Raw genomic sequence first — 12,500 nt, forward strand, 5'->3', positions numbered from 1 at the left:
GCTTCCTGGTAAGTTTGTTCGTTTGACTGGACGTTGTTGTTTCAGCATTCAAACAGGACATAATCATAGAAACCTGTGAATACTGATCACAGGTATGTATGTGTGAGAGTATATTTGTATCAATGTATACGAATGCATATCTCTATAACTTTTATTTGTTTCAGTCATTTGACTTCGGCTATGCTGGAGCATCGATCGCCTTTGTTGGAACAGGTCGACCCCAAGTCTAATTCTTTGGAAGCCTATTACTTATTCTATCGTTTTTTTTTACCGAACCAAAATCGGCTGTCAAGCGATGGTGGGAAAACAAGCACAGACACACAAACATACATACATACATACTAATATAATTCATGCATACACACACACACACACACACACACACACACACACACATATATATATATATCGCCATGACTGATCGCTAAATCTACAAGTATTTTTATTCTCTCTTTGCTTCTTTTCTTGTGTTCCTTTCTGGTGAAGATCGTAGGCTTGAAACGTAAATGACTTTCTCACTTTTCTGAGCGTCAAACTAATACATCTGCTCGTTGTTTATACACCTGTCTTCGTCTTTTATTTTTTTTTGTAAATTTCAACTATATATATATATACATACATACATACACACACACACACACACACACACACACACACACACATATATATATATATATACGACGGGCTTCTTTCAGTTACCACCTACTGAATCCACTCACAAGGCTTTGGTCGGCCCGTGACTATAGTAGAAGATAGTTGTTCAAAGTGCCACGAAGTGGAACTGAACCCAGAAACATGTGGTTAGTAAGGAAGCTACTTACCACACAGCCACTCCTGCACCTATATTTAATTTTGATTAAAATAATTGTTTTCTTGAAACTACATAAGAAATTTATGAGTTACATATTATTATAATTTTATAATTTAAGGTTTTGTATTTGGTTTTACAAAGGATTGATTTAACCAACTGACAAATAATAAAGAAGTGGAATGAAACGAGTGCATGTATTACTTATTGGAATTATGACCCTCCTTAGATGCAACAAAATTAAGAATATATATTTTGTATGTGTCCTTTCATTATATTGTATTTATTGTACACCGTAATGGAAACATTTAGTGTCACTAGGTTTATACTTACAGAAATCACATTACGATACCGGAGTAAAACATTGTCAGATTATTCGATTCTTACTTCTACATTTTGTGTTCAAATCCCACCAGAATTCTGTTTTTCAATTCGCGATCTAATTGATGTTGATAAACGAAATACCAGCTATATTAGAATTATACATTCAGCTATCTACAACCAATCTCATACAGAATGAACATAGTATAGTCCTATATTTGAGAGGTGAGGAATTATGTACGTTATTTACATTTGACGGATATTTGTCCTCATCTTGTTTGTTGTTAACAAAATGTTTCGGCTGATGTACTCCCCAGCCTTCATCAGGTGTCCTAAGGGAATTTCGAACATGAGTTCTCATTCCTAACGTATTTTTCCGATTATTTTATTATTACATTATTATTATTATTATTACTATTATTATTATTGTTCGGTCACTGCCTGGAATCGAACTCGGAATCTTGGGGTATCCCGCGCTGTTAACGACTACGCCATATGCCCACGGGCATTATCTAATTATGATAATAATAATAATAATAATAATAATAATAATAATAATAATAATAATAATAATAATAATAATAATAATAATGCCTTCTAATTGATGTTTCAATACCAGCAGATGACAACGTTTCTCTAAAAGAAATGGAAAAACTTTCAAAATACAAAGACCTGGAAATAGAGATAACTCGAATGTGGAATCTAAAAACAGAAACAATTCCTATCATAGTAGGTGCCTTAGGTATAATAAAAAAATATTCAGACAAATACATAACAAAAACACCAGGACTTACAAATATATATAACATACAGAAAATTGCACTACTGGGTACTGCACACATTCTACGCAAAACACTTTCAATACAGTAAACATAAGAGCACCACAGCAAACCACAGCACATACTCAAGGCGCACAGAGCTGCGCTCGGTAGTGAAGTGAAAGCACGTTATAAAAATAAAACTACTGAATAATAATAATAATAATAATAATAATAATAATAATAATAATAAAAACACCAGGACTTACAAATATATATAACATACAGAAAATTGCACTACTGGGCACTGCACACATCCTACGCAAAACACTTTCAATACAGTAACCATAAGAGCATCACAGCAAACCACAGCACATACCCAAGGCACACAGAGCTGCGTTCGGTAGTGAAGTGAAAGCACGTTATAAAAATAAAACTACTGAACAATAATAATAATAATAATAATAATAATAATAATAATGATAAAAATAAAAATAATAATAATAATAATAACAACTACATTGGAAAAATACTTCAGGAGCGAGAACCTACGTTCAAACTTCCCCCGGATACATGATGAAGGCGGGAGAGTACATTAGGTGAAACGTTGTCTTAATAGCAAAGACGATGGCAAATATCCGTCAAATGTAAATAAGGTAATTAATGTAAAGAGTGAATATATATATTAGATGAAGGACCTTCTCGTATGTGATCTGTCAATTTTGCAGAAATTGTAGTCACCTCTCCCTTAAGCCACTTTAAAAAAGTTAGAATACAATGATCTCGCCGTCTGTAGGCTAACGGCTGAAATTTTGCTGAAGGGGAAGTCGGTTACACCAACCCCAGTACTTGGGAGGTACTTATTTTATTGACCACTAGTTATGGTTAGAATGTCATTTATATGATTGACCAGCTTGGTCAGAAATGAGGTGGGACGAAACAGTAACGATAAAGTCTGTGATGTGTGTGCGTGGTTGAGTTTGAAACCAACATTCTTTCTTTCTGTTGCAGATTATGGCAAAATCTTCAACGCATTGCTACAACATGTCTAACTAGAGATTCTAAAAGGTTAATAACATGGATGAAAAGACAGTTTCCTACTTTGTAATAAGTGAAATAAATTGTAAAGAATACAGTCTCTACTTTCTGTCTGTCTGTCTGTCTGTCTGTCTGTCTGTTTGTCTGTCTGTCTTGCTATCTATCTATCTATCTATCTATCTATCTATCTATCTATCTATCTATCTATCTATCTATCTTTGTATGCACCTTCTGCCTGTCTGTTTTACTATCGATTTATATTGTAGAAGTGCTGGTGGTTGTAGTTTTGCTGGTGATAGTAGTAGTCGTGGCAACAGTATAAGTAACCGTCGTCGTCGTCGTCGCCGACGTCGTAGTGGTAGTAGTAGTAGTAGTAGTAGTAGTAGTAGTAGTAGTAGTAGTAGTAGTAGTAGCAGCAGCAGCAGTGCTAAATCCTCTGAGCATCAGGGTACCATCTGAAATCCAATCTGGGAGAACGTACTCATAGTCAATAACATTATTCCAGCATTAGCTGACAAATGCTAGAACGCAACCACAAATTTGGACTTGTACACATTATATCTAAGACCCGTAGTTGCCCGGAGGTTCTCTGCTAATTACAGGTATGATTTTCATTTAAGTGATGTGACCATAAATGTTCTTGGAAGGATTCTTGTTGAGGGAGACGGTGTGTGTTAGCAGAAATATTTCACTGATTGGTCACATACCCTCAGCAGCAGGATTCCCACTGAAATCCAGTCTACCAGGACCCATCCACGTGTATGGGCCTGTACACAGTACATGTAGGGCTTACAGTTGCTAGAAGGTTCCCTGCTAATTACAAGCATGGCTTTCATTTACAGTGTGTGACCTTAAGGATTCTTGGAAGGATTGCTGTGGAGGGAGGTAATGTGAGTAAGCAGAAGTTTTTGACTGGTTGGCCACATAACTGCAGCAGCTGTGAGCAAGAAAGTTGCAGCAGGTGGAAATCAGCAAGGATAGTAACATCACCAACTGTGCATAGTTGTATAAGGCTCATAATATGATATAAGAGATACACGTATGTTTGACTCGCATACAACACAGAAACACAGCATGCAAAATGTACATGTATACACTTACATGCATTCACACATGCACACTGACGAACACTCACACACACATGGCTAGATGCAGAGATATATGTTTGTCTGTGTACGTATATATATATGTCGGGTTACTTTTAAGGTAGTTCCTGTGGAAGCCTCTTCATTCTAATTATGTATATAATTATATAATATTTATATATATATATATAACATGTAAAAGAAAATGATAAATGCACACATACGCACATACCTATTTATGCATGTATATACATACACAAACCCACATAAAAGTATACTCATACGTTGTACTAGAGTGTGAATAGATCAATACTTAGATAGATGTAAGCATATAGATGGAGATATATAGATAAGTAGAATATACATAAATAAATATATAGCTAAGTAGATACATTTGTAGATAGGTTCCTAAATCACGTAGTCTAAATGTTACTGTTTAGAGCTCACGATGATAGAATTATTTAATTTCCATGTGGGAAAATGCCAGCACTGACCTCGCCAGACTCTCCAAATATTTTAATTCATAAACAGAAACAGTTGGGTGCAGGGGTTGCAAAAAAAATCATATTTTTTCAAATTTTTTTGTTTATAACAGAAATGTATTTATGAGGACAAAAATATCGAGAAACATCAATACATTCGAGATTGAGAAAGAAGCGAGAATGTTTGTCTTGGGATGTGCTTGAAATAACGGGCAAATCTCCCTTAAATCACTTACTTTTCCCTCTGAAAATGTTAACAATTTTTTAATATTTTTTTTACCGAAATAGTTCCTCCCATGGTTTTGAAGTGCAAAATAATAAAAAAAAGGGGCCAAAATCAGTCGAGAGGGGAATGATGATGTATGGGGGCATCCCAAAAATTTTTAAAACTTTTATTCATAAAAAGATGTTCCCTACCCATATCATTTCCAAGGCTGTGGTTTCAAAATAAAGGACATTCCGAGTTGACAAAATGCATTTACCAGAATAGTGTACATTTTGATCAGAACAGAGAAATTTAGAGGTTAGCAGAGTTTTTCTTTAGCAAGCGGAAGGAATATTTGATTCCAAAGTGACCCTATCATCTATACTTCTAACAAGAGAGGAGGGTGCAGCTCCATTAGTCTGGATTTATCTGTTAAGGAGTTATTTAATATCTACCGGTAAGAAAATGATTTGTGGTTACGTCAACCGACTAAATTACCAAGGTGTATTCACAAGTCTCGGAATCTGCCCTTCGTAAATATTATGGACCGTATATTTAATAAAATGTAGATTTCAACTGAATCTTACTTATAGTAGCTATGTTATATAGTACATAGGAACTTATAGGTGTTGATAAATTTATGGAGAAGATACATTTATACAAAAATGTATACAAATATACATACATATAGATAGACATATACACACAAGGCTGAGTCAAAAGACTTTCGTATTTTAAGCTTTAATTAATAGTTTTCAAGCTTTAATTATGTACGAAAAGTATTGGATTCGTAAAAAAATTTCGTAGCGTTTTACAATTAGTGATGTTCAATCACGTGATCTGTTTTCTCATGTGACAGGAACATATAACATACATTTTCTGAAAGAGGAGATCTCAACACAATTTTCTAATTGAATTTTATGTGGATTATTTACTTCTATTGTTCTTACGATAAAATTTAAAATGAAGGAAAATGAAATACATTTTTGTCATTTAATGCTCTTTTATTTCCGGAAAGTTAAAACGCTGCAGAAGCAGCAAAGACGATATCTGCTGTTTATGGAAATGATGTCATAGGCGAAGTTAGTTTTAGTTAATGGTTTTTTTAGGTGTAGGAGGTAAAATTTTAACCTGTAAGAACCTGACCTTTCCGGCAGGCTTACAGTCGTAGATAATGAACAAATCAAGATTTTGATAAAAAATAATACATGTCACAGAACACGAAACATCGCGGAGATTCTTCACGTATCTCTTGCGAACGTTATAAAGCATTTAGAAACACTTGGTAACGTGAATCGCTCTGATGTGTGAGTGGCTCATAATTTAACGGAAAAATGATTTAATAGAGCGCATTTCCATTTGCGATTCTCTGCTCAGACAAAACAAAAATTATCTATTTTTGAAAAGAATGAACACGCGTGATGAGAAATGGATTATTTACAAGAAAATAAAACGAAAAATGTCCCGGAGAAAACGAGATGAACTGCATTCAATCTCTCCAAAAGCTGGCCTGTATCTGCAGCTTGGGTGAGACGTCCTACGCCACCCACTGTACTCACCTGACCTTGAACCTTCGGATTATCATTTATTCTGAACCCTACAAAATGTATTTAATTGGGAAGGATTTTGATGCTTTAAAAGACTGTTAAAACCAATTAAACCAATTCGTGACCCAGAAGTTCTAGGAGGATAGGATCTTGAAGCTGCCTCAAAGATGGCGAAAGTTACTGGAACTAAATGGGAAATATGTAGTTGAGTAAAGGCATGCACAACTATCTAAATATTGTTAAAATATTTTACTTAAAAAACGCTACGAACTTTCTTGCCAGGTCATATTATTTCATCAAAACTTTTCCCATCATATTCTATTATCTGTTGCCGTCGTTGTGTCAAAAACTCAATCCCACGCTTATAAAATTTGGCTGGTTTACAGGCAAAAACTTTCCAGAACCCATTTCCAACGTCTTCCAAATTATTGGACTTCTGCTCGTGCAGGAAATGTACCACAGCTGGGAAAAGATTGTAATCTGATGGTGCAAGCTCTGGAATGTAGGCATGGTGACGCAGAATTGCCAATCCCTCAAGTTCCTCAAGTTTGCGCTTGGTCACATCAGCAGTGTGTGCTGGGAAATTGTCATGTTGTAGGAGTGCGCGTTGTTAATTGACCAATACTGGGTAGTGAGTTTTCAAAGCATCGTATGCAGTTGTTGAGCACAAATGTTAGTGTTCAGAGCATGCCCACCTGGGAGAAACTCAAAGTGCAACACCTGCCCTCTCGAAATTTCACCAAACACACAACGTGATCTGTTCAAAATGATTTTGTTCGTCAACAGGTTCTGAAACCTGCTCGGAACAAAGACACTGATTTCTGTACTCAAGATTATGAAAATACATCCATTTTTTAAACTCCAGTTACAAACCGAAATTAAAAGTCTCAAGAATTTGCCAGCAGTTGTTGTTCAGTTGTCAGTTCATGAGGAGATTTTCAGCAGCGTCTGTACACAAGATCTATTTTATGGATGTGTCAGTGGAAGTGCTTTCCATAGGACTAAGTTTTGCTGTTGTTAAACCATTTCAAGCAAAGCCTCATCTTTCACAACAGAAGGCCTTCCTAACCTTGGTTTGTCTTCATAGCCTTGGTTTGTATTCGAAGTTAGTGTCTCTCTCATTGAAACGTCTGAACGAATTTTGTACCACACTTTCGTTGGTAGCTCCTGAGTCTTCAACATCATTAATTTCTTTTACCTGCTGCACTTCCACTCAGTCCTTTCTTCTAGAGGTAGCGTAAAACGGCTCTAATTGCAATTTTTTCACCACTCATAATCAAAGCTGTAAAATAAAGAATGAATAATCGCTGTTTATATATCATATATTAAGATAAAGAATAAATTATTCAGCAACGATTTGAAAAGTTGTATCAAATTAATGATATAACATGGAGATAAAAGTTAAAAATCATCAATGAAAATCCGAAAAAAAACCAACTTTTGTCTGAACTTAGTTCATACATATATAAATAGACATAATATAATATATATAAGATATATACATAAGATATAAACATGCGTGGAATTTAAATAACTTGATAGAGAAATCAGTAAGTAGAGAGAAAAATAGACAGAGAGTAGTTTTAACTAAGATAGATATAAGAGATGAATATAAAAATTGATAGGTAGATACTTTTACAAATAGTTAGTTTGACTGATATGTGGAGAGGTAAAATGCAGGTATAGTTGTAGAAAACAGAGAAACATTTTATAAAACAATATCGAAAATTAATAGGTAACTTAGAGATTTATTTAAGTAAAAGAAAACCCCCAAAGAAAATAATGCAATGAAATGACAAGAGACATTTACATGTGTAAATTCAGCATTCATTGTTTCTTCATGATATATATGACATAACTATTTATGTATTGACGACAAAATGATCGGGAAAAGAAGGCGATAAATTTAGATTTTATGTGCGTAAATATATTAACGAATGTAGAACACTGCGTGAATCCTGAATAATATTGAAAAGAGCAGAACATCGGTTGATAGATGGGTCTTCCACTCTTTACTTCGGAACTCAGCAAAGAGTATGAGTTATGTCTTGGTTTTGGTCCATATATTTTTTGAATAAATTACAGTCTGCCAAGTTAGAAAAGAAGTATTGCGTATGTGAGTATATATATATATATATATATATATATATATATATATATATATATATATATATATATATATATATATATATACATATATATATACATATATGTATGTGTGTGTGAGTGTGTGTGTGTTTGTGTGCGTGCGCGTACATATACATATGTATGCATATATGTATGCCTGTGAGTGAGTCTGTGTAAGATAAATATTTGTATATATACAAACATGTAAAGATATATTCTTGCACACACACACACACACACACACACATACACACACACACACACACATATATATGAAGCAGATGAAAACGGAAGCAAAACGAAAAGAAGCTAACTTAGATAAAGGAATTTGACGAGAGTATAAACCAAATATAGCAGCACAAGTCATTGCCTGAGGAAGAAACAGGAAACATGTTGAAGCTTTTCGTGGTTCTCTTATTTTCATTGACATTAATAACTGAAGGGCATTGCTTCAAGTTTGACGTCAGTACTATAAAGATTCAAAGAAGCCAAGCAGGTTAGTGTATTCGTCAGTGGGTTAGTGTGATTGTGTATGTATTTATCAATTTCCATATATAAATACACATGCACACACACACACAGACACACACACACATATATAGTGTTTGTGGAGTGCTCAGCCACTTGCACGTTAATTTCACTTATGTAAGGGGCTAGCTTTGAGAGTTGCATTTCCTCACGTTCGGTAAAGATGTGTTTATTATGGTAGTCTGACCTTAGAGTCTCTCTCAGCGTGAGGCATTCATGTATAGAAATGCCCTTATATAAATAAATATATTTTGGGGAATAAATGATGGATTTTTCCCTTAGGAGTCTTTTGTCACGGTAGCTACTTCCTAAATTCTTATAGAAGAATTCATCCTATTATTAATTAAATACGCACACACACACACACACACACACACACACACACATATATATATATATATATATATATATATATATATATATATATATATATGTATGTATGTATGTATGTATGTTATATATATATATATATATATATATATATATATATAAACATACATACATACATACTTACGAACAAATATATACGTACATAGATACGTAGGCACATACATGCACACAGACAAAGATACTGACACAGATAGACACACGCACAATATACGCGCTCACACACACATTAAGAAATTTGCTTCTCAACCACACGTTTCTCGGTTCAGTCCCACTGTGTGGCTCATTGGTGTTTTCAACTATAGCCTCGGATCGACCAAGGCCTTGTGAGTGAGTTTCGTAGACAGAAACTGAAAGAAGCCCGTCGTGTATATATAGATGTATATATTTTTGTGTTTGTGATTCCCGCTACCATCGCTTGACAACCGACGTTGATGTGTTTACGTCCTCGTAACTTAGCGGTTCGGCAAAACGTGTCCGTTAGAATTATTAATAGGCTCACAAAGAATAAGATCTGGGTCGATGTCTTCGACTAAAAGGTGGCGCTCCAGCATAGCCACAGTCAAAATGACTGAAACATATAGAAGAAAATATAGGACTACACATATAATATATGCATATATATATATATATATATTATGGGGCGTTAGCTCTTCATTAGATATCAACACTCCTCCACAGTATCCAACTTGGAAGCAGCTTCAACTAACCGATATCGATTTTCTCCATGATATGACCCTTCACATTCCTTCAAACTCCTGTCGTCGTTAAGACCCAATAATTTTCTTTCAAATTTAGCGAATAATTTTATATTAGATTTATCTTTGTCTTGCCATACCTCGGATGCATTCAAGTTGAAGCTTTTCAATTCTCTCATTAGTGTTATTAAGGGATGATTTTCTGGATACAGGTACAAATCAACGACCATGAACCTTTATTTGAAGCCAAGTACATCTCCATCATAACTTTTACCTTACATGACTCTTCATGTCTCTCATAAATCGAGCATTTCCTCTCATTTCAGTAGTATTTTGTGGAGTAAAATCGTACCAGAAAACTCGAGTTGGGGATTGTTCTATCGTTATTGCAATATGTTTTAGCAACACGTATCTTGCTCTAAACCCGACTACACATACTGATAATTAATGCCATTTAGAAGGTTGCATCTTTTTGCCTCTGCAGACACTGTTGTCTTATCATCTTTCGTATTCCTAGTCATAAAGAATCGGTTGTATGTTCATGTTGATTGTGATCTTAATGATGACGTTCATTGCTGTTAATGTACATCAGCATCGATAAAGATTTGGTAATACCACCATTCATATTCTTTCAGAGATAACTGCATTCTACTTAAAAATGTCTCCAATAATATTCATGTGCATCTTCCAAAATGATGACAGTAGTGTTGCTCTGGTCCCAAGTTTTAATAATCTTCGACGATGGAAGCACATCTGAGACAGATAATAACATGGCTGTCTTCTTTTTCCACATCATCTTTCGCACAATTTCTTACATCTTCGAATAATACGAATGCTTCGTGTTATTTGCTGTGATTCTCTGCATGGTGACTTGAAATCGCGCCGTACTCAACTTTGCCTTTCATCCTCTGGACGGGTTAAGGTGGTCGATAATATTATTCCAATCTTTGGAAGTAGATTCTTGAAGCTGTTAGAAGTTCGCACCGGATGGGGCTGAGGTATGAGTTGCAGCTATGTGTGTTCTGACAGTAACACTATCGATTAAACAGGTGTTTAGCTCTATTGGTCCACATTGGTGGTATTTCTTTAAAAAAATAAAAACTATATCTGGCGTAGAGGTAGGAGACTTTCATATATGTGCAACTGCACTTCTTCTTCATAGTATCTTACCGAAGACTGCACATGCATACACAGACACACACACATACACACACACACACACACACACACACACAAAGATACACACACACACACACACTCACATACACTCATACACACATATATTTTATAATTATATACATATTTATAACAAGTGATCGGCTTTACACCTCGCTACGCACTGCAAGAAATAGACACTAAAGTTCCAATTACCAATTTTAAAATCTCCGAGAATAACACACTATATTGTAGGCAATCAAAAGAAATATAAAGCCTCTACAAGGTTGGTTAACTGTGTATACGATTGAATTTCAAGCTTAAAGTAAAAATATTTTTTACCTACTGCTCTCATCAGCACAATACTCCATAGGATAGATTTATGAGTATCTCAAAATATGCATGCGGTCGGTGACATCGCATGACCAGTATCCATCTACACTCGTAAAAATATACTGCCAAGTATAATTCGAATATTTCCTTTCTAAAAATGTGTAGTGTAATAAGATCTAGACAGCAGTAAATCCATTTTTGATCAGGGAGTCAATTTATTTAAATATTAATTTTAATAAAAGGGTAAAAGCAGTGATAATTTCAACAGGTATTTTCACACTGACTACCTGGTAAAATTATGATTAATAAATATTTGAATATACATTCACACACACACACACCCACACACATAATATATATATATAATATATATATGCAGATGCATAATCAATATTGATTTACGAATATCTTACAAGTCTGTCTATATAGGAATGTTTTCTCTGTTTGTAGGTATGTATGTTTGCTATTCTTTACTATTGATTTAGTTTCTGATGTGCCTTTAGACGAAAAAAAAAAGATTTTAATGAATCTGTGTACATTTATATTTCATATCTTCGGGGACAGACTTGGTACTGAGCTGGCATACTTTTTAGCGCACCGTGCAAAATGCTTAACGCCACCTCGTCCCCCTTTACTTCTGAGTTTAGATTCTGCTGAAGTCGAATCTGCCTTTCGTGGGTGGATAAAAGAAATACTAGTGGAACACTGGTGTTGATGCAATATCAGGCATTGTGCCTATAGTAGAAAGGATATATTCGGAGACAGACACTGAAATGCGTGAAAAGCCTTTTGCAGAGAAGATATTTTTTTCTTTTAGACAATGTGTGAAAACACAATAAATCTATAAGGAGCACTTTTTTACAAACAGCATAATCATGGCTTGATTGCCTTTCATAATATGTATGCGAGATCACTTTAATAAAAAAAAGTATAAAATTATCCGTGAGAAATATTATTCATATAAAACAGAATAATTATAAATTGCTGCTGAAAGTTAACAGCATATTACTCTTATTTTTCAGGTTAAG

General features: G+C 34.6%; 1 protein-coding gene across 1 annotated transcript in view; it reads left to right on the plus strand.

Annotated features, from left to right (window-relative positions):
- Window positions 1-8,673: 8,673 nt before the first annotated feature.
- Window positions 8,674-12,500, plus strand: part of LOC149131191 (uncharacterized) — a 9,392-nt gene continuing 5,565 nt past the window's right edge. Inside the window, exon 1 of the mRNA XM_089341022.1 lies at window positions 8,674-8,867. Coding sequence (XP_089197148.1) covers window positions 8,762-8,867 — 106 coding nt within the window. The 5' untranslated portion in view covers window positions 8,674-8,761. The remainder of the gene's footprint in view (window positions 8,868-12,500) is intronic.

The sequence above is a fragment of the Octopus bimaculoides genome, chromosome 24 (genome assembly GCF_046866305.1).
Source record: "Octopus bimaculoides isolate indiv1 chromosome 24, ASM4686630v1, whole genome shotgun sequence".
NCBI classification, from domain to species: Eukaryota; Metazoa; Mollusca; class Cephalopoda; order Octopoda; family Octopodidae; genus Octopus; species Octopus bimaculoides.